Below are 24229 nucleotides of genomic sequence, written 5' to 3'. Positions count from 1 at the left end.
GGTGGGTGAGGTCTGAGCCGAGGGGGTTGGGGCCGGCGAGGTGGTGCCCTCGTTCTGCTCCTGCTGCTTCTTCTGGTTGCTGCGGCTGAAGAGCTTGGTCAGCTGCTGGTACTTGCTGGCCCGTTTGTGCGTGGGGCCCCCCTGCTCCGCCGGCAGATCGATGGACGTCCGCTTCTTCAGGGCCCGAGGGATGGCCGCCCGGATCTCCAGCAGCTCCTCCAGGTCCCGGATGGATTCGGTGTCGGGCAGGGAGACCGGCTGGAGCCGGGTGGGGCTGAGGGGACGGGGTACGCTCTCGGGGTCCGACTCCCCACCTGGCTGCAGGATGCTGACAATCTCTGACTCCACCTCGCCCAGGGGGAGGGACGGCCGCCTGTCGTCCGGGGGAGGGCTGGAAAATCCGGCCCCTTCCTGCCCACTGCCAGTGAAACAGAGGGAGAGAAAACGGTGCAAAAACTTTAATCCCAAATTGTCAAATTAACCCCAATCACCCATTTCTCTCCTGGCCACAGCCCCCCTACCACCCATCCTGTGACCACCCTCCCCGGCACCACCGCCCCCCCCCCCCCCCCCCTCCCGCGACCACCCACCCCGTGACCACCCCTCTCCCCGGCAGCACCCCCACCCACCGGGACCATCACCGCCCCCCTCCCGCGACCACCCACCCCCGTGACCACCCACCCCAGCACCACCACCCCCCCCCCCTCCCGCGACCACCCACCCTGTGACCATCCACCCCGGCACCACCACCCCCCGCCCTCCCGCGACCACCCACCCTGTGACCACCCACCCCAGCACCACCCACCCCGACACCACCACTGCCCCCCCTCCCGCGACCACCCACCCCGTGACCACCCCTCTCCCCGGCAGCACCCCCACCCACCGGGACCACCACCCCCCTCTCCCGCGACCACTCCCTCCCCCCCCCACACCCGTGACAACCCCCCTCCCCGGCACCACCCCCACCCCGGGACCACTCCCTTCCCCCCCCTCCCGTGACCACCCACCCCACACGACGCCTCCATTTTAAAACTCTCACCCCGTATTGTCAAGACCCTCCCCTTCTGTAAACCCCCAACCACCCCACAGACCTGGGCACGTAATCCAGGCTGACTCTCAGCAGTGCGGTACTGAGGGAGTGCAGCACTGCCAGGGCTGTCGCCGTTCGGGACGGGAGACATTGGCAGGACGTTAGCATTCAGATAGCTCGTCCCGAGTTACCCTTGAACTGAGTGTCTCACACGGGCCACTCACCCTAATGCAGAGGGCAGCTGAGAGTCAACCACATTGCTGTGGCTCTGGAGTCACATGTAGGCCAGACCGGGTAAGGACGGCAGGTTTCCTTCCCTGAAGGGAACCAGATGGGTTTTTCCCCCACAATCGACAATGGGTCATCAGTAGATTCTTAATTCCAAATATTTTTTATTGAATTCAAATTCCACCATCTGCCGTGGGCGGGATTCGAACCCGGGTCCCCCAGAACATTAGCTGAGTTTCTGGATTAATAGTCTAGTGACAATACCACTAGGCCAGAGCCTCCCCTTGATTGTAGGGTGTTCACCTACAATCCTGGCCAACATTCCACCTCTGACTCACCCGACCAAGACTGGGTTAACCGGTGATTTAGTTCATTGTTCTCTGTGGGATCGCTCTGTGTACAAAGCGGCTCCCTGTTTCCCACAGTCACGGCACTTCAAAAGCAGAGAGTCACTCACAGGTCACATGTGGGTCGCCCTCGGGCCTCAGAGTCAGAGACCACTGGGTTCAAGTGCAACTTCAGTGACCTCATCTTAAAATCTAGGCTCAGTGCAGCACCGAGGGAGTGCTGCACTGTCAGAGGTGCTGCCTTTCAGGTACCAACCCGCCAGCCCCCCAAAGTGGAGGGAAAGATAGATCCCGTGGCATTATTTCAAAGAATAGTGGGAGTGAGGGGTGGGGGGTGGTTTTTCCCAGTGTTCTGCCCAATGTCTATCCCTATCAAGATTATCTGCTTGTTCTCACATTATGCTGGCGGGATCTCGCTGAGCACAGATTGGCTGCCACGTTTCAGAGAGGGTGGCACACACACACACACAGGGTGGCACGCACACACACAGGGTGGCACACACACACAGGGTGGCACACACACACACAGGGTGGCACACACACACAGGGTGGCACACACACACACAGGGTGGCACACACACACACAGGGTGGCACACACACACACAGGGTGGCACACACACACACAGGGTGGCACACACACACACAGGGTGGCACACACACACAGGGTGGCACACACACACAGGGTGGCACACACACAGGGTGGCACACACACACAGGGTGGCACACACACACAGGGTGGCACACACACACAGGGTGGCACACACACACAGGGTGGCACACACACACAGGGTGGCACACACACACAGGGTGGCACACATGCGCACAGACAGCAGGGGGGGTGCACACACAGAAAGCGGGGGGACGCACAATTACACACATGGGGGGGGCGCACATATGCACAGACGGTGGGGGGTGCACAAACACGCACATACACACGGGGGCACACACACAGACACGGGGGGCACACACACAGACACATGGGCACATACACACACGGGGGGCACACACAGACACGGGGGGCACACGCACACACAGACACGGGGGCACACACACAGACACATGGGCACATACACACACGGGGGCACACACAGACACGGGGGCACACACAGACACGGGGGGCACACACACACACAGACACGGGGGCACACACAGACACGGGGGGCACACACACACACAGACACGGGGGCACACACAGACACGGGGGGCACACACACAGACACATGGGCACATACACACACGGGGGCACACACAGACACGGGGGGCACACACAGACACAGACACGGGGGCACACAGACACGGGGGCACACACAGACACGGGGGCACACAGACACGGGGGCACACAGACACGGGGGCACACAGACACGGGGGCACACAGACACGGGGGCACACAGACACGGGGGCACACAGACACGGGGGCACACAGACACGGGGGCACACAGACACGGGGGCACACACAGACACACACAGACACGGGGGGCACACACAGACACGGGGACACACACAGACACACAGACACGGGGGCACACAGACACGGGGGGCACACACACACACACAGACACGGGGGGCACACACACAGACACACAGACAAGGGGGGCACACACAGACACGGGGGCACACACACACACACACAGGGGTGGGACGTACACCCACACAGACAGAGCCTCACCTTCCTGCGTGTGCTGGTATTGTGGGTATCTCTTCATGCTGGGGATGGCGGGTTGTGTTGGAGGGAGCCGGGTGGGGGCTGGGAGCCTTCCTCGGCTGTTCACGATGGTGGGTCTGATCAGCACGGAGAGGGGCAGCACGTTCCGGCGTTCCTTGATGGGGGAGGCCCGCGGGCTGCCGGGAGGGACGCTGGTGCGGGCCAGTATTGGAGAGGGCAGAATGGGCCAGGGGGAATGCGGGGAGCCGAGGAGCGGTGGTCTCTTCTGCTGTAGGTGGGCGACCTCGGGCCTCCAGTGCGATGGGACGGCGCCCTTGGGGAGGGTCCCGTAGATTTGAATCGAGTTGTACGCCTTGCTTCGCCCCCCTGCGGGCTGGAGAGAGAGAGAGATAGCAAACACAATTAATTCCCTTCCCCCTCACCTCTCACAGCCTCTCCTGCCTCTGATACAGCAACAGAATCCTCCTCTAAGCTCGTCCCTTCCTTCAACACACGTTGTGCGTTCTCAATGCAGCTTCATTACCATCCGAGTGCCTGTGGGATCTTGCTGTAAGAAGTTTAACAACACCAGGTTAAAGTCCAACAGGTTTATTTGGTAGCAAAAGCCACACAAGCTTTCGGAGCTCTTAGCCCCTTCTTCAGGCGAGTGGGAATTCTGTTCACAAAGACCTGTTGGACTTTAACCTGGTGTTGTTAAACTTCTTACTGTGTTTACCCCAGTCCAACGCCGGCATCTCCACATCACGATCTTGCTGTGCACAGGTTAGCTGCTGAATTTCCTACATTACAACAACTTAGAAAGCAGCAGTTCAGTGTTTGGGGCGCACTGAGGGCAGCCACAGCGGTCGGCACAGTGGTTAGCACTGCTGCCTCACAGCGCCAGGGACGCAGGTTCGATTCCCGGCCTTGGGTCACTGTCTGTGCGGAGTCTGCACGTTCTCCCCGTGTCTGCGTGGGTTTCCTCCGGGTGCTCCGGTTTCATAGAATCATAGAAACCCTACAGTGCAGAAAGAGGCCATTCGGCCCGTCAGGTCTGCACCGACCACAATCCCAACCCCGGCCCTACCCCCATATCCCTACATATTTACCGCTAAACCCTCTAACCTACGCATCTCAGGACACTAAGGGGCAATTTTGAGCATGGCCAATCAACCTAACCCGCACATCTTTGGACTGTGGGAAGAAACCGGAGCACCCGGAGGAAACCCACGCAGACACGAGGAGAATGTGCAAACTCCACACAGACAGTGACCCGAGCCGGGAATCGAACCCGGGTCCCTGGAGCTCTGAAGCAGCAGTGCTCACCAGTGTGCTACCGTGCCGCCCCAACTTAGAAAGTTTCTCCCCACAGTCCAAAGATGTGCGGGTTAGGTGGATTGGCCAAGCTAAATTTCCCCTTAGTGTCCAAAGATGTGCGGGTTAGATGGATTGGCCATGGTAAATTGCCCCTTAGTGTCAGGGGGACTAGCTAGGGTAACTGCATGAGGTTATGGGGATAGGGTCTGGGTGGGGTTGTGGTCGGTGCAGACTCGATGGGCTGAATGGCCTCTTTCTGGTACTGGAGGATTCCATCAAGGGGTATGGAAAGAAAGTGGAGGTGGGCTATTGAGAGTGCATGATCAGCCATCATCGTATTGAATAGTGGTGCCGAATGGCCTACTGCTGCGCATATTTTCTATGTTTCTCAACAGTGGGGAGAAGAGGATAAGTCGAACAAATTGGATAAGTCTTCAAAAGAGCCAGCACAGGCAGGATGCCAGAATGGCCTCCAGCACTGATGTACAGCTCTTACCATTCCTCTGAATTGGGTGGTGCCGTTTAGCGTCCGCTCCATAAGTCTCTGGTTTCCTTAATGGGTTCACACAGTAAAAAAATCTGAAAACCGCAGCTCCTTAAATCACAGCCGACAATATTGGATCATTAAAAGCCGCAGCAACTCCCAATCCCACAAATGTCAGCGAGAAGGCGTTACCTGCCGAGGTGCGGATTGAACTCAGAGGCATCATCGCTTTGGTGGAAAGGTGGAGTCGCTGAGATAATAATTTGCATCTTGTGTATCTATCGCACTCCAGTCAGACAGAAACAAGGCCAGTTCCCATGTCATAGAATCATAGAAATCATAGGAACCATACAGTACAGAAAGAGGCCATTTGGCCCATCGAGTCTGCACCGACCACAATCCCACCCATGCCCTACCCCCACATCCCTACATATTTACCCTCTAACCTACGCATCTCAGGACACTAAGGGGCAATTTAGCATGGCCAACCAACCTAACCCGCACATCCTTGGACTGTGGGAGGAAACCGGAGCACCCGGAGGAAACCCACGCAGACACGGGGGAGAACGTGCAAACTCCACACAGACAGTGACCCAAGCCGGGAATCGAACCCAGGTCCCTGGAGCTGTGAGGCAGCAGTGCTAACCCACTGTGCCACCGTGGGGAGGTTCGCCGACGATTGCGCAATTAGGAGACCAGTCAACGCCACGACATCCGGCGTCTTTCCGCGGCCAGCGGGCGCTTTCGACCCCCAGCGCGGCTTACCCTGCTTGGCACGACTGCGAGATCGAGGTCGGTTTGTCTCCAGCTGCCTCCATGCTTGGCCGGGTTCCAGTTCTGTTCACGCTCTGCAACCGAACACAGATGCAAATGCAATTAGATTTGGCCCTCTGGGCGGGGTGGAGTGGGTGATCTGAGACCCTCACTCGCGGGGACGCCGGCTACGAGCAGCTCGTGGAGGGAGCGTACCCGAGATCCTCATGGCCTCATCTGCTGACCGACTTCTGCCCAAGGGATTTTGCTCAGTGAACACTTGGGGAGGGGGGATTTTCGAGGTCAAGGACCTTTGCTTGGTTCTTGCCCCTCACCTCCCGTCACCCGCTACAATTCCCGTGGAGGGCGGGACGGCAAAATTCCGTCCTTTGTCTTTTCTGTGCACTGGGGAGGCAAGATGCAGTTAAAGACAAAGGACATGGCGAAAGGAGGAGGCCATTCAACCCCTTTAGAATGTGCCATCATTAAATTGGCAGATTTGACCTGCCTTGGGTTCCACAACTCATACATGCTAACATACAAATTCAGAGGAGGAGGCCATTCGGCCCCTCGAGCCTGTACCGCCATTCATTCAGGTCATGACTCATCTGATACTCCACATTCTGCCTATCCCCCCCCCCCCCCCCCTCCCCCCCTCTCTGGAGTTGGGATAGTTGGGGATAGTTGCGGATAGTTGGGAACCTGTCTCGGGGGCAGGGAATTCATATGGTGTTCGTGGAAGTGGAAATGACTAGGGTTGGGAAGCATTTTCCGATCGGGGCCATTGTGATCTCCTGGACTCGTTTCAATCGCCTCAGGGGGTCGGAGAGGAATTTCCCAGATTTTTTTTCCCCATATTGGCCCTGAGGTTTTTCACTCTGGGTTTTCGCCTCTCCCTGGAGATCACATGGTCTGGAATGGGGAGGTGGGGGTGAGTTAATAGGTTGTGATGAACAAAGCATCGTAGCTGTGAGGGACAGCTTGGTGGATAGGATATTGGTATGTAGATAGGCTGGAAAATTGGGCGGGGATCCTGGATTCAGGATTCAATCCTGGACCGGGGAGCGGCGCGGGCTTGGAGGGCCGAAGGGCCTGTTCCTGTGCTGTATTGTTCTTTGTTCTGATAACCTTTGACTCCCTTATTAAGTCAACCATCGATCTACCTTCACCTCTTGGGGCTAAAGGGATCAAGGCATATGGGGGGGGAATCAAGATATTGAATTCGATGATCAGCCATGATCGTAATGAATGGCGGAGCAGACTCGAAGGGCTGAATGGCCTCCTCCTGCTTCTAGTTTCTATGTTAACTATATTTATGACCCGGCCTCCACCGCGCTCTGGCGACACTGTGGCACAGTGGGGGTTAGCACTACTGCCTCACAGCGCCAGGGACCCGGGTTCGATCCCTGGCTTGGGTCACTGTCTGTGTGGAGTCTGCACGTTCTCCCTGTGTCTGCGTGGGTTTCCTCCCACAGTCCGAAAGACGTGCTGGTTAGGGGGCATCGGTCGTGATAACTTCTCCCTCAGTGTAACCCGAACAGGTGCCGGGACTGTGGCGATTCGGGGATTTTCACAGTAACTTCATTGCAGTGTTAATGCAAGCCTACTTGTGACACCAATAAATGAATAAATAAGAAGGTCACTAGACTAATAACAGGAGTGGGTGGGTTGTCTTCTGAGGAAACATTGGGCAGACTAGGCTTGTATCTGCTGGAGTTTAGTTTTTTAAAGTTTTTTTAATTAGTGTCACGAGTCGGCTTACATTAACACTGCAATGAAGTTATTGTGAAAATCCCCTAGTCGCCACACTCCGACGTCTGTTCGGGTGCATGGAGGGAGAATTTAGCACGGCCAATCCACCAAACCAGCACGTCTTTGGACATTAAGGGGCAATTTAGCATGGCCAATCCATCTAACCTGCACATCTTTGGACATTAAGGGGCAATTTAGCATGGCCAATCCATCTAACCTGCACATCTTTAGACACTAAGGGGCAATTTAGCATGGCCAATCCATCTAACCTGCACATCTTTGGACACTATGGGGCAATTTAGCATGGCCAATCCATCTAACCTGCACATCTTTAGACACTAAGGGGCAATTTAGCATGGCCAATCCATCTAACCTGCACATCTTTGGACATTAAGGGGCAATTTAGCATGGCCAATCCATCTAACCTGCACATCTTTGGACATGAAGAGGCAATTTAGCATGGCCAATCCACCTAACCCGCACATCTTTTGGGAGTGTGGGAGGAAACCCACGCCGATACGGGGAGAACGTGCAGACTCCACACAGACAGTGACCGGAGGCCGGGAATCGAACCTGGGTCCCTGGCACTGTGAGGCAGCGGTGCTAACCACTGTGCCACCGTGCCACACCCAGGTGGCACATTATTCGAAAAAGAGAAAGTTACAGAGTTCTAGGAAAAGACCAGCAGGGTGCGAGACGAATAAAGATAATTCTCCCAATGAGCCAGCACCAATGACCTCCTTCTGTGCTGCATCATTCTATGAGGTTACGCTTCCATATCCCACAGTAAGTAGTTCTCACAACGCCAGGTTAAAGTCTAACAGGTTTGTTTGGTAGCACGAGCTTTCGGACCGCTGCTTCTTCACTCGTCCGATGACTTTAACCAGGTGTTGTGAGACTACTTAGCGTACCCAGTCCAGTGCCGGCATCTCCACATCATTTGGTATCTCATGTTGATGGGCGATTAACAAATTGCTTCCCAGCCTCAGGACTTACTGTTTTCGTAGCTGAGGGTCTGTGAAGGTTTCTTCTCATACGCAACATCCAGATCTGCCTCGGCCCAAACACTTGGCATCTTCTTTCTCTTCAGTGAGTCGCCTGTGAGAGATGAATAAGTTTATCAAACTCCACGAATCATTTAGCCAAATTTTAGTGCCATCGACTGCCCAGAATTGGTATCAATTGGGGCGGGTCGCAGTGGAGTTACCACCGAAAGCAATTCTCACCTGGAACAAGCGGTGAAACTATACAGTTACGCAGACCGTAACCCTCACCCTGAACAAATAACTTGGGCAATTACAAGCTGGCCTTGGAATATATCCTGTGCAGTGTGTCTGGGGCTGTGGTTAAACAATAACTGGGCAAACACTACACTCACACAATGAATACTCCTTGCTGAATGACCAGTGGCTCTGAACTCTTATAGTGAATAATCTTAGCTCAGTTTAAATAGTGACTCTGTACAGTAACACACTAATCTTACACAATCACGCAGTCATCCAGTAACTCTTACTCTGAATAATGTGACTCTGTACAGTTACACAGTAAACCCTACGTCACAGTAACCCTAGTAACACAGTAACCCTTACTCTGAATAATCTGACTCTGTACATAGACTCATAGAGGTTTACAGCATGGAAACAGGCCCTTCGGCCCAACTTGTCCATGCCGCCCTTTCTTTTTTAAAACCCCTAAGCTAGTCCCAATTGCCCACGTTTGGCCCATATCCCTCTATACCCATCTTACCCATGTAACTATCTAAATGCTTTTTAAAAGACAAAATTGTACCCGCCTCTACAACTACCTCTGGAAGCTCGTTCCAGACACTCGCCACCCTGTGTGTGAAGAAATTGCCCCTCTGGACCCTTTTGTATCTCTCCCTTCTCACCTTAAACCTGTGCCCTCTAGTTTTAGACTCCCCTACCTTTGGGAAAAGATATTGACTATCTACCTTGTCTATGCCCCTCATTATTTTATAGACCTCTATAAGGTCACCCCTCAGCCTCCTGCGCTCCAGAGAAAAAAGTCCCAGTCTATCCAGCCTCTCCTTAGAACTCAATCCATCAAGTCCCGGTAGCATCCTAGTAAATCTTTTCTGCACTCTTTCTAGTTTAATAGTATCCTTTCTATAATAAGGTGACCAGAATTGCATACAGTATTCCAAGTGTGGCCTTACCAATGTCTTGTACAACTTCTACAAGACTTCTATCCTGGAGTCTCGTTCGCGCCCGCAGAACCGCCTGTCCGTGCCTCTAACCATCAGAGACGTCCCAACTCCTGTATTCAATGTTCTGACTGATGAAACCAAGCATGCCGAATGCCTTCTTCACCACTCTGTCCACCTGTGACTCCACTTTCAAGGAGCTATGAACATGTACCCCTAGATCTCTTTGTTCTGTAACTCTCCCCAATGCCCGACCATTAACTGAGTAAGTCCTGCCCTGATTCAATCTATCAAAATGCACCACCTCGCATTTGTCTAAATCAAACTCCATCTGCCATTCGTCAGCCCACTGGCCCAATTGATCAAGATCCCGTTGCAATTGGAGATAACTTTCTTCACTGTCCACTATGCCACCAATCTTGATGTCATCTGCAAACTTACTAACCATGCCTCCTATATTCTCATCCAAATCATTAATATAAATGACAAATAACAGTGGACCCAGCACTGATCCCTGAGGCACACCGCTGGTCACAGGCCTCCAGTTTGAAAAACAACTCTCTACAACCACCCTCTGGCTTCTGCCAAGAAGCCAATTTTGTATCCATTTAGATACCTCACCCTGGATCCCGTGAGATTTAACTTTATGCAACAACCTACCATGCGGTACCTTGTCAAAGGCCTTGCTAAAGTCCATGTAGACAACATCAACTGCACTGCCCTCATCTACCTTCTTGGTTACCACTTCAAAAAACTCAAATTTGTGAGACATGATTTTCCACTCACAAAGCCATGCTGACTGTCCCTAATCAGTCCTTGCGTCTCTAAATGCCTGTAGATCCTGTCTCTCAAAATACTTTCCAACAATTTACCCACCACAGATGTGAGGCTCACTGGCCTGTAATTCCCAGGCTTTTCCCTGCAGCCCTTTTTAAACAAAGGCACAACATTTGCCACTCTCCAATCTTCAGGCACCTCACCCGTGACTATCGATGATTCAAATATCTCGGCTAGGGGACCCACAATTTCCTCCCAGGCTTCCCACAACGTCCTGGGATATACTTCATCAGGTCCCGGGGATTTATCTACCTTGATGCGCTTTAAGACTTCCAGCACCTCCTCCTCTGTAATATGTACACTGCTCAAGACATCACTAATTATTTCCCCAAGTTCCCTAACATCCATGCTTTTCTCAACAGTAAATACTGATGAGAAATATTCATTTAGGATCTCATCCATCTCTTGTGGATCCGCACATAGATGACCTTGTTGATCCTTAAGAGGCCCTACTCTCTCCCTTGTTACTCTTTTGCCGTTTATGTATTTGTAGAAGCTCTTTGGATTCTCCTTTGCCTTATCTGCCAAAACAATCTCGTGTCTTTTTGCCCTCCTGATTTCTCTCTTAATTCTACTCCTGCACCCACTATACTCTTCAAGAGATTCACTTGATCCCAGCTACCTATGCATGTCATGTGCCTCTTTCTTCTTCTTGACCAGGGCCTCAATATCCCGAGTCATCCAGGGTTCCCTACTTCTGCCAGCCTTGCCCTTCACTCTAAGAGGAATGTGTTCACCCTGAACCCTGGTTAACACACTTTTGAAAGCATGCCACTTACCAGACGTCCCTTTGCCTTACCACAGACTCCCCCAGTTACACTGTAACCCCTACGTTACACAATAACCCCAGTAACACAGAAACCCTTACTCTGAATAATGTGATTCTGCAGTTACACAGCAACCCCTATGTCACACAGTAAATCAGGAACACAGCAATCCTTGCTCTGAATAATGCGACTCTGTATAGTTACACAGTAACCCTATGTCACACAATAACTCCAGTAACACAGTAACCCTTACCCTGAATGTTACTCTGTACATTTACACAGTAACCCCTACGTCACACAGTAACTCAGTAACACAGTAACTCTTATTCTGAATAATATGACTCGGTAGTTACACAGTAACTCCTACGTCACACAGTAACCCTTACTCTGAATAATGTGACTCGGTACAGTTACACAGTAACCCCATTAACTCAGTAACTCTTACTCTGAATAATGTGTCTCTGTACAGTTACACAGTAACCCCTACATCACACAGTAACACAGTAACCTTTACTCTGAATAATGTGTCTGTACAGTTACACAGTAACCCCAGTAACACAGTAACCCTTACTCTGAATGTTACTCTGTACATTTACACAGTAACCCCTACGTCACACAGTAACTCAGTAACACAGTAACCCCAGTAACACAGTAACTCTTATTCTGAATAATATGACTCGGTAGTTACACTGTAACTCCTACGTTACACAGTAACTCTTACTCTGAATAATGTGTCTCTGTACAGTTACACAGTAACCTCTATGTCACACAGTAACCCCAGTAACACAGTAACTCTTACTCTGAATAATGTGACTCTGTACAGTTACACAGTAACCTCTATGTCACACAGTAACCCCATTAACTCAGTAACCTTTACTCTGAATAATGTGTCTCTGTACAGTTACACAGTAACCCCTACATCACACAGTAACACAGTAACCTTTACTCTGAATAATGTGTCTGTACAGTTACACAGTAACCCCAGTAACACAGTAACCCTTACTCTGAATGTTACTCTGTACATTTACACAGTAACCCCTACGTCACACAGTAACTCAGTAACACAGTAACCCCAGTAACACAGTAACTCTTATTCTGAATAATATGACTCGGTAGTTACACTGTAACTCCTACGTTACACAGTAACTCTTACTCTGAATAATGTGTCTCTGTACAGTTACACAGTAACCTCTATGTCACACAGTAACCCCAGTAACACAGTAACTCTTACTCTGAATAATGTGTCTCTGTACAGTTACACAGTAACCTCTATGTCACACAGTAACCCCAGTAACACAGTAACTCTTACTCTGAATAATGTGTCTCTGTACAGTTACACAGTAACCTCTATGTCACACAGTAACCCCAGTAACACAGTAACTCTTACTCTGAATAATGTGTCTCTGTACAGTTACACAGTAACCTCTATGTCACACAGTAACCCCAGTAACACAGTAACTCTTACTCTGAATAATGTGACTCTGTACAGTTACACAGTAACCTCTATGTCACACAGTAACCCCAGTAACACAGTAACTCTTACTCTGAATAATGTGTCTCTGTACAGTTACACAGTAACCTCTATGTCACACAGTAACCCCAGTAACACAGTAACTCTTACTCTGAATAATGTGTCTGTACAGTTACACAGTAACCTCTATGTCACACAGTAACCCCAGTAACACAGTAACTCTTACTCTGAATAATGTAACTCTGTACATTACAGTAACCCCTAGTCACAAAGTAACCCTCCACAATTGCACAATTACACAGACTCCCCCTTATCTGACTAATTAGTGACTTTATTCAAGTTAAAATTAACCCATTCAACCCTGACTGTGGATGGGACTTTCCCAGATAGTCATAAATTGCAGCCAGTGCCCGGGTGGAGAATGAGCAGAAAGAGAAGCAGGCTGATATTTTATATCCTTCAGGCTCCTCGTTACAGGCAAGGTAACACATCAAAATTCTTCACCTGCATTGACGGTGAATGCTCCAGGGTCGAGTGTGAAACTGGTCTTCCCTCTTCCTCCCAGCGGGCCATCCTCGGTGTCAGAAGGCAGCTTGTGAGGTTCGGGAACCCGTGAGGGAGCAGCGAGCTGCGGCTGAACACTCTCACGCGGGCTGACTCTGGAAAACAGGTCTATTGTGTAGTAGGGTCCAGGATACGGCGACAGGCCTGGACTGAACGCTCCTGGCTGGTGAGAGCACATGGGTGAAGACTGGGGCTCGTGGGGGCAAGCGGAGGGGTCAGGTTTCTCCAGTGGGGTCATGGGGCTAAACCCTGGTCGGGGAGAAGGGGCTCGGTCGGGCTGAGGACGGGGTTCTTGCTGGGAATAAAGCATTGGGGAACCGGGGAACATGGGGCAAGGGGAGGGGGCTCGATCGGGTGGCATACGGGGTTCTTGCTGGGAATACAGCATTGGGGAACCAGGGAATATGGGGCAAGGGGAGGGGGCTCGATCGGGTGGCATACGGGGTTCTTGCTGGGAATACAGCATTGGGGAACCAGGGAACATGGGGCAAGGGGAGGGGGCTCGATCGGGTGGCATACGGGGTTCTTGCTGGGAATACAGCATTGGGGAACCGGGGAACATGGGGCAAGGGGAGGGGGCTCGATCGGGTGGCATACGGGGTTCTTGCTGGGAATACAGCATTGGGGAACCGGGGAACATGGGGCGAGGAGAAGGGGCTCGGTCAAGCTGCGGACGAGGTTCTTGCTGGGAATTGGGCTTTGGCGGGATGACTGGATCAAATCCATAGGGAGAGGAAGGCCGATAGGATGGCAACAGTGGTGTGTAGGCTTGTGAAGGCTGTGGGGACTGGCTTCGATTCACATTAACAATTGGCAACAGCTCGCTGAATTTACTCTGCGACTCTGACTTGCTGAAGCTGTACATGTTGGATGCTGTCGGAGTGCTCACTGGGCATTCTTTACAATAGGCCTGAAACTTAAAAGGGAAAAGGCAGAACTTCAGTCATTGACCTGAAACACCAGTTCTTTCCCTCACAGTTGCTGCCCATCATGCAGAGTGTTTGCCAGCCTTTTCAGATTGTATTTCCAGCATCTGCAGATATTTTCCTTCTGTTATACAGACCTCTGCAGCCCAGCAACAGACAGCACAGAGTTCAGTTTCTGACAACATCCCTCCCCTCATCCTTTGAGTCAGTTTAAGTTTATTTATCAGTATCGTAAGTAGGCTGGCATTATTTTTTCATTATTATTTACTGGTCACAAACAGGCTTACATTAACACCGCAATGAAGTTACTGTGAAAATCCCCAAGTCGTCACACTCCGGCGCCTGTTCGGGTTACACTGAGGGAGAATTTAGCACCCTAACCAGCATGTCTTTCGGACTGTGGGAGGAAACCGGAGCACCCGGAGGAAACCCACGCAGACACGGGGAGAACGTGCAGACTCCGCACAGACAGTGACCCCAAGCCGGGAATCGAACCTGGGTCCGTGGCGCTGTGAGACAGCAGTGCTGACCCATTGTGCCGCCAAGATGCACATTAACGCTGCAATGAAGTTACTGTGAAAATCCCCCTAGTCGCCACACTCCGGCGCCTGTTCGGGTTACACTGAGGGGAGAATTCAGCAGGGTCGCTGCACCCTAACCAGCAGAGTCAGAGGCTGTGGGTTGAGGTCCCACTCCCAAAACTCCGGGCTGACAATCCAGCGCGATACTGAGGGAATGCCGCACTGTCGGAGGTGCCGACTTTCGAATGAGGTGTTAAACCTCTCGGGTGGAAGTACAAGATCCCACTGGCACTATTTCGAAGAGGAGGAGTGGGGAGCTCTCCCCAGATGCCCCGGCCAATATTTATCCCTCAATCAACATCATGAAAGCAGTCGATCTGGTCATTATCGCATTGCTGCTTGTGGAGCGGTTAGCTGCCATACTGACGACATTCCAAAGGAACACTGGCTGCAAAGATCCTTTAGGAAGTCCTCGTAAAAGGAGCAATATAAACACAAGCTCTTAGAATAGGGAATCCCTACAGTTCAGAAGGAGGCCATTCGGCCCATCGAGTCTGTATTGACCACAATCCCACCCAAGCCCTATCCCCGTTAACTCCACCCATTTACCCCGCTAATCCCCCTGACACTAAGGGTCAATTTAGCACGGCCAATCCACCGAACCTGCACATCTTTGGACCGGAGCACCCGGAGGAAACCCACGCAGACACGGGGAGAACGTGCAGACTCCGCACAGGCAGTGACCCGAGGCCGGGAATCGAACCCAGGCCCCTGGCGCTGTGAGGCAGCAGTGCTAACCACTGTGCCACCGTGCCGCCCTCTGTTTCACAATGTTTCACATCCGTAGTCACAATGTTGCAATGAGGTTATCCACATTGGTAGCAATAATAGGAAGGCAGATTATTATTTGTATGGGTGTAAATTGAGAGAAGCGGATACTCAACGAGACCTTGGTGTCCTCGTGCATCAGTCGCTGAGAGTAAGCGCGCAGGTACAGCAGGCAGTAAAGAAGGTGAATGGTATGTTGGCCTTCATAGCGAGAGGATTTGAGTATAGGGATAGAGACGTTTTGCTGCAATTGTACTGGGCGTTGGTGAGGCCACATCTGGAGTATTGTGTGCAGTTTTGGTGTCCTTATCTGAGGAAGGATGTCCTTGCTATAGAGGGAGTAAGCGAAGGTTTACCAGGCTGATTCCTGGGATGGCAGGTCTGTCATATGAGGAGAGACTAAGTCAGTTAGGATTATATTCACTGGAGTTTAGAAGAGTGAGAGCGGATCTCATAGAAACTTATAAAATTCTAGCAGGGTTAGACAGGGTGGATTCAGAAAGAATGTTCCCGATGGTGGGAGAGACCAGAACTAGGGGGTCATAGTTTGAGGATAAGGGGTAAACCTTTGAGAACTGAGGCGAGGAGAAATGTCTTCACCCAGAGGGTGGTGAATGTGTGGAATTCACTCCCACAGAAAGTAGTTGAGGCCAAAATGTGTGATTTCAAGAAGAAATTAGATATCGCTCTTGGGGCTAAAGGGATCGAGGGATATGGGGGGAAGGGGGGAATCAGGATATTGAATTCGATGATCAGCCATGATCAGAATGAATGGCGGAGCAGGCTCGAAGGGCCGAATGGCCTCCTCCTGCTTCTAGTTTTCATGTTTCCTCCCACACTGGTGTCCATCCCCTGCTCCCCACCCCCCCCTCCGACCCCCCCACCCCTCCCCCCATCCCCTGCCTCCCCATCCTCCATACCTTGGCTTCTGGTAGTGTGCTGTCAGCGGCCTCACAGCTGCCCTGCGTGGACCACATCGACTCGAGCTCCTGTGACAATTTGTCCAGTTTGAACGTTGCCTCGTTGAGTTTCTTCTGCTCCGACTGAAACAAGAGGCTGGTCTGGCATTCTTTATCGAGGGAAACAAAAAACACAGAGGGGGGTGGGGTGGGGTGGGGGGAGGCAGAGAGACATCAGTGACTGAGGCACGAGAGAAAACACTGAATCACAGAATCACTACAGTGCAGGAGGCCATTCGGCCCATCGCACCTGCACTGACAACACTCCCAACCAGCCCCTATCCCCGTAACCCTATGTATTTACCCTGCTAATCTCACCTGACACTAAGAGGCAATTTAGCATGGCCAATCCACCTAACCCACACATCTTTGGACACTAAGGGACAATTTAGCACGGCCAATCCACCTAACCTCCACATCTTTGGACTGTGGGAGGAAACCGGAGCATCCGGCAGAAACCCACGCAGACACGGGGAGAACGTGCAAACTACGCACAGGCAGTGACCCAAGCCGGGAATCGACTGTGAGGCAGCAGTGCGAACCACTGTGCCACCGGGTCACAGATCGACTTACATTTATATAGAGCCTGTCGCAACCTCCGGATTCCCCCACAGTGCAATGAAATGTTTTTCTTAAATGTGGTTCCTCTTGTAATGTAAGGCATGCAGCAGCCAAACTCATGCACAACACAGCAGCACAGCGATCATGGGCGGATATGCTGTTCTCACTGATGGTGACAGAGGGAGAAATATTGGCATCGGAGGGGGACTGCCCTGCAGTTTTTCTTTTGAAAGGAGCCTTGCGTTCGAGAACTTTACACTATGAGGCCTCGCTCCCACAGGAGTTCATAGAATCCCCAGAAGGAGGCCATTCAGCCCATCAAGCCTGCACTGACCACAATCCTACCCAGGCCCTATTCCCGTCACCCCACATATTTATCCTGTTAATCCCCTGACACTAAGGGTAAGTTTAGCACGGCCAATCCACCTAACCTGCACATCTTTGGACTGTGGGAGGAAACCGGAGCACCCGGAGGAAACCCACGCAGACACGGGGAGAACGTGCAAACTCCACACAAGACAGTGACCCGAAGCCGGAATTGAACCCGGGTCCCTGACGCTGTGAGGCAGCTGTGCTAACCCACTGTGCCACCGTGCAGTACCTATCAAACCCTCCGTAGCGCAGTCACCACAAAGCTCATGTTGAATGTGTGTTATGCTCGATGCAGCAAAACCCGTGATGTTTGTTTAGACGTTTATTTTCTTTCTGATTCTCTGACGCTGCAAAGCTCTGTTTGTATCGTTAAGCCCTTCTAATTCCCGTTAATTGGCGCTCATATACCATTTCTGTGGTTTGACTAGTTGCATTCTTTCACAGTGATTTGTGGAATGTATCAGAGAAATACACTGGCCATTGAATATTGCCAGGAATATGGCCTGGGAGTCACAGTGGTTAGCACTACAGATGTGCAGGTTAGGGGGATTGGCCATGCTAAATTGCCCCTTAGTGTCCAAAGATGTGTAGGTTAGGTGGATTGGCCATGCTAAATTGTCCCTTAGTGTCCAAAGATGTGCAGGTTAGGTGGATTGGCCATGCTAAATTGTCCCTTAGTGTCCAAAGATGTGCAGGTTAGGTGGATTGGCCATGCTAAATTGTCTCTTAGTGTCCAAAGATGTGTAGGTTAGGTGGATTGGCCATGCTAAATTGTCCCTTAGTGTCCAAAGATGTGTAGGTTAGGTGGATTGGCCATGCTAAATTGCACCTTAGATATTTAGGTTAGGGGGATTAGTGGGGTAAATACGTGGGGGTTACAGGGATAGGTGGAATGTTCTCAGAGTCAGTGCAGACCCGCTGGGCTGAACGGCCTCCATCTGCACTGCAGGGATCTGATAATCTCCACAGCCTTCTGGTAAACTCACTGACTTTTACTCTTGCTGAAGTTACTGTCCGTGAGAAGCATCTGAGGGGAGCTGATGCACTTGGAGAGATTCTGGGGAAAAGATGTCAGCGCAATGCTCTGAGGCTTTGCCACCAGATCCAGAATGGGCGTCCACGCCCTTTGGGGGGGGGGGGGGCGTCAGCAGTCGGACACAAAGCCTCAGGCTCCACAGTGACTGCTCACCACAGGCTGCCTGGCCAGCTATGTGTGAGTTGAGGGAGGGGGGGGGGGGGGAAAGAGTGGTGTGGTCACTACGATGCTTCCACTGGCCCCCTGCTCATAACGCAAATGGCAATTAATGTCAGGGTAGGAGGGAGAGGAAATTAAAGGATTATCAAAAAGGTTTCCAGACGGGCACTTAGTTTTCAGTGTAGCCACAGTTCGGATTGTCTCCATCACCACTTTGGACTGAGGTACCTCTGCTTTCTCTGCATTGAGATCACACTGAATCTCTCAGTACAGAAGAGGCCCATCGAATCAGCACTGACATGTGGGCAACACCTGACCTCCCACCTAATCCCATCTACCAGTCCTTGGCCCATAGCCCTGAATGTTATGACGTGCCAAGTGCTCATCCAGATACTTTTTAAAGGATGTGAGGCATCCCGCCCCCACCACCCTCCCAGGCAGCCCATTCCAGACCCTCACCACCCTCTGGGCAAAAATGTTTTCCTCACATCCCCCTCTAAACCTCCTGCCCCCTCACCTTGAACCTATGTCCCCTTATGAGTGATCCTTCAATGTGGGGCGGCATGGTGGCTAGCACTGCTGCCTCACCGCGCCAGGGACCCGGGTTCGATTCCCGGCTCGGGTCACTGTCTGTGTGGAGTTTACACATTCTCCCCGTGTCTGCGTGGGTTTCCTCCGGGTGCTCCGGTTTCCTCCCAGAGTCCGAAAGACGTGCTGGTTAGGGTGCATTGGCCACGCTAAATTCTCCCTCCGTGTACCCGAACAGGCGACGGAGTGTGGCGACTGGGGGATTTTCACAGTAACTTCATTGCAGTGTTAATGTAAGCTTACTTGTGACACTAATAAATAAACTTTAACACTAAGGGGAACAGCTGATCCTTATCCACCCTGTCCTTGCCCCTCATAATCTTGTACACCTCAATCAGGTCGCCCCTTCAGTCTTCTCTGCTCCAACGAAAACAACCCAAGCCTATCCAACCTTCTCTTCATAACTTGAATCTTCCATCTCAGGCAGCATCCTGGTAAATCTCCTCTGCACACATCCCCCCCCCCCCAATCCCCCAGACACTGATATGGAGTTGGACTTACCCAACATGGCTGGAAAGGTTGGCGATGGACTGACTTTGAGCTGTTCGTCCGTCATTCTTCTGCGACTGGACGGGGAGCTGTTGGGGCACAGCTGATCCAGTAACACGGAAACCCTGAAGGGAAAGCAAGAAACATTCAAGTTCACAAATGTAGAAACAGCTCGGTGAGGGGAGACCTTGTGTCTCAGGCGGTGTGAAGTCCCAGGGGGTCAGAAGCTCCAAGTTCGAGTCCCACCTCCCAGTGGACCTGGGAGTTTAGAAGGATGAGGGGGGATCTTATTGAAACTTACAGGATACTGCGAGGCCTGGATAGAATGGACGTGGAGAAGATGCTTCCACTAGGAGGAAAAACTAGAACCAGAGGGCCCAACCTCAGGCTAAAGGGACGATCCTTTAAAACAGGGATGAGGAGGAATTTCTTCAGCCAGAGAGTGGTGAATCTGTGGAACTCTTTGCCGCAGAAGGCTGTGGAGGCCGGGTCATTGAGTGTCTTTAAGACAGAGATAGATAGGTTCTTGATTAATAAGGGGATCTGGGATTACGGAGAGAAGGCAGGAGAATGGGGATGAGAAAAATATCAGCCATGATTGAATGGCAGAGCAGACTCGATGGGCTGAGTGGCCTAATTCTGCTCCGATGTCTTAAGGTCTCAGGACTTGATGACTAAGGAAGGTGTGTTCATACCACGGTCAAACAGGTTGAGTGCCAATCTGCAAAATCCTTCCAACACTCACCAACAGGAGGCGGTAAGAAGTGGGAGAGACTCCTGGTCAGCCATGCGATGGAAAGAACGTCGGAGATTTGACCATCACTACCCAGAGCTCCGGACTGCAACACGCAGGTAAAAGAACGTGTTGCCACAGCAACTCGGATTCCCCGAGTGAATGATAACACACACACCACCATATCTACCCCATCAAATCCTTTAATCATCTTAAACACTTCTCGGCCTTTTAGTTAAGATCAAGCCCAAGGATGGGGTGCAGTATCTTGTCAGTTTGGATCTTCTATGTCTCTCTTGTGGGAACCGTGAATTGGATTCAATTTGAATTGGGTGGCACAATGGTTAGCACTGCTGCCTCACAGCACAGTAAGGAGTCTCACAACACCAGGTTAAAGTGCAACAGGTTTATTTGGTAGCACGAGCTTTCGGAGTGTCACTCCTCCTTCAGGTGAGTGACTCACTCACTCACTCACCTGAGGAAGGAGCAGCGCTCCGAAAGCTCGTGCTACCAAATAAACCTGTTGGACTTTAACCTGGTGTTGTGAGACTTCTTACTGTGCCCACCCCAGTCCAACGCATCTCCACATCATGGCTATCATCGGCCACACGGCGCCAGGGACCTGGGTTCGATTCCCGGCTTAGGTCACTGTCTGTGCGGAGTCTGCACATTCTCCCCATGTCTGCGTGGGTTTCCTCCGGGTGCTCCGGTTTCCTCCCATACACCAAAGATGTGCAGATGAGGTGGATTGGCCATGCTACATTGCTCCTTAGTATCCAAAGCTGTTCAGATTAGGTGGATTGGCCATGGTATATTGCCCCTTAGACCAAAGATGTGCAGATTCGGTGGATTGGCCATGGTAAACTGCCCCTTAGTCCAAAGATGTGTGGGTTAGGGGGATAGCAGGGTAAATATGTGGGTTATAGGGTTAGGATCTGGGTAAGATGCTCTGTTAGGGAGTCGGTGAAGAATCTGAGCGAACACCACCATCACCACAGTGGGAGCGTTTGGGAAGGGGGCTGGACAGATGTGCAGGGGAAAATGGCAGGAGAATGGCACAATGCTCATTTGGACAGCCGGTGCAGACAGGATGGGCCGAATGGCCTTCCTCCGCACTGTAACAATTGAGATTTCACATTTTCCTACATTATACGCCATTGGCCAGAGCTTTGCCCACTCATCTGACCTGCCACAACCGCCCAGGCTCCTCGAGTGAACCGCAACAAACTGCTAACAACGCAATATGACTGAGTGAGCCAAGAGCACCACTTATCAGAGCCAATACCAGCAGGGCAGACGGTCACAGCAGCCACGGTTTGGTGGGGTGTCGTGCTTTGAGTCAGAATGAACCAATCCTACTCCAGACCCTTGAGCACACATCCCAGGCAGACACTCCAGGGCAGTACTGTTGGAGTGCCGCATGATTGGAGGTGCCCTTTTTTTTGGATGAGATTCTAAAACGCCTGTTCCCTCGCATGCAAGAAGATCCCATCTCGGTATTTCCCAGAAGAGCAGTTCCCCACAGTGTCCTGGGTCAATATTTATACTGCCCCCACCAACACCATCAAAGCAAATTATCTGGTTATTATCACAGGGCTGTTTTTGGGATCTTGCTGTGCACAAATTGGCTGCTGCGTTTCTTGTAGTGCAACAGCGACTACACTGAAGCGCCCTGGGACATCCCAAGGTCATGAAAGACACTTTAAGCAGCACCTCTCAAACTCACGACCGTTATTATCTGGATGGACAAGGGCAGTAGACGTATTGGGAAACCACTACCTGCAACTTCCCCTCCAAACCACTCACTGTCCTGGCTTGGAAATATAATTAGCCGTTCCTTCATTGTGGCCGAGTTAAAATCCTGGAACTACATCCCTAACAGCACTGTGGGTGTACCTACACCACAGTGACTGCAGTGGTTCAAGAAGGTGGCTCACCACCACCTTCTCAAGGGACAATTCGGCATATCCGCTACGACTCTCACCAATTTTTACAGAAGAACCATAGAAAGCACCCTTTCTGGATGTATCACAGCTTGGTCTGGCTCCTGTTCTGCCCAAGACCGCAAGAAACTACAAAGGGTCGTGAACGTAGCCCAATCCATCACGCAAACCAGCCTCCCATCCATTGACTCTGTCTACACTTCCCACTGCCTCGGCAAAGCAGCCAGCATAATTAAGGACCCCCACGCACCCCGGACATTCTCTCTTCCCACCTTCTCCCGTCAGGAAAAAGATACAAAAGTCTGAGGTCACGTACCAACCGACTCAAGAACAGCTTCTTCCCTGCTGCCGTCAGACTTTTGAATGGATCTACCTTGCATTAAGTTGATCTTTCTCTACACCCTAGCTATGACTGTAACACTACATTCTGCACTCTCTCCTTTCCTTCTCTATGAACAGTATGCTTTGTATAGCGCGCTAGAAACAATACTTTTCATTGTATTCCAATACATGCGACAATAATAAATCAAATCAGGTCAAAAATTACGGAATGGGCAATAAATGCTGGACCTATACAACAGGTGATCAAGAAGGCAAATGGGATGTTGGCCTATATTGCGAGGGGGATAGAATATAAAAGCAGGGATGTCTTGATGCACCTGTACAGGGCATTGGTGAGGCCGCAGCTGGAATACTGTGTGCAGTATTGGTCCCCTTATATGAGGAAGGATATATTGGCATTGGAGGGAGTGCAGAGAAGGTTCACCAGGTTGATACCGGAGATGAGGGGTTTGGATTATGAGGAGAGGCTGAGGAGATTGGGTTTGTACTCGTTGGAGTTTAGAAGGATGAGGGGGGATCTTATGGAGACTTATAAGATAATGCGGGGGCTGGATAGGGTGGAGGCGGAGAGATTCTTTCCACTTAGTAAGGAAGTTAAAACTAGAGGACACAGCCTCAAAATAAAGGGGGGTCGGTTTAAGACAGAGTTGAGGAGGAACTTCTTCTCCCAGAGGGTGGTGAATCTCTGGAATTCTCTGCCCACTGAGGTGGTGGAGGCTACCTCGCTGAATATGTTTAAAGCGCAGATGGATGGATTCCTGAGCGGTAAGGGAATTAAGGGTTATGGGGATCAGGCGGGTAAGTGGTACTGATCCACGTCAGATCAGCCATGATCTTATTGAATGGCGGGGCAGGCTCGAGGAGCTAGATGGCCTACTCCTGCTCCTATTTCTTATGTTCTTATACCGAGTGACACCCACCTCCCGTGAATTAACTTCTAAAAAAAGTTCCTTCAAGGTGTCTCTAACAAGAATACCGTTCGCTGTTTAAAGAGAGAACTGGTGTAGAGTTCCCACCAGAAAATATCCAAAAAAACAGCAACATGTGGGGGTTCGGAAGGGATTGGGACCAGAGCTGTGGGTGTGCACCCCACATTAGAGAGACGGCAAAAAACAACTGACCCCCTACCTGTTGGCGATTGCCTTTAGATCAACGATCAGAAACTTGGACCCTGTGCCAGCAACTAAAAACCTGGCAGCTTTTAAAAAAAAAACACACCAGGAATCTGCGACTACTTACAACATGAAAAGTCTTGTTAAGCTGTAGGGGTGTGGAATCGGTTATTCAGCACGCAAGCCTCAATCTGGTGATATCCGTATCTGGGAGACAGTAGGGTCTGTTGATGCGATGCTGAAATGTGAACCGCACTTGTGTGAAGACTTGTACATTCCACTGCAAGGACCCGCCCAGCGCCC

General features: G+C 51.4%; 1 protein-coding gene across 1 annotated transcript; it reads right to left on the bottom strand.

Moving 5' to 3' along the window:
• On the bottom strand, positions 1–24211 carry LOC144511109 (uncharacterized; the record flags this gene model as incomplete). Its single annotated transcript, XM_078241084.1, is given in 9 exon segments — positions 1–389; positions 392–418; positions 3273–3642; positions 5815–5897; positions 8551–8652; positions 13298–14273; positions 16553–16701; positions 19809–19921; positions 24054–24211. Coding segments are annotated over 9 exon segments (2214 nt in total), but the record flags the coding sequence as incomplete, so codon positions are not given.
• Positions 24212–24229: the final 18 nt, after the last annotated feature.

The sequence above is a fragment of the Mustelus asterias genome, chromosome 24 (genome assembly GCF_964213995.1).
Source record: "Mustelus asterias chromosome 24, sMusAst1.hap1.1, whole genome shotgun sequence".
NCBI lineage: Eukaryota > Metazoa > Chordata > Chondrichthyes > Carcharhiniformes > Triakidae > Mustelus > Mustelus asterias.
This window is presented reverse-complemented; position numbering and strand designations above follow the sequence as displayed.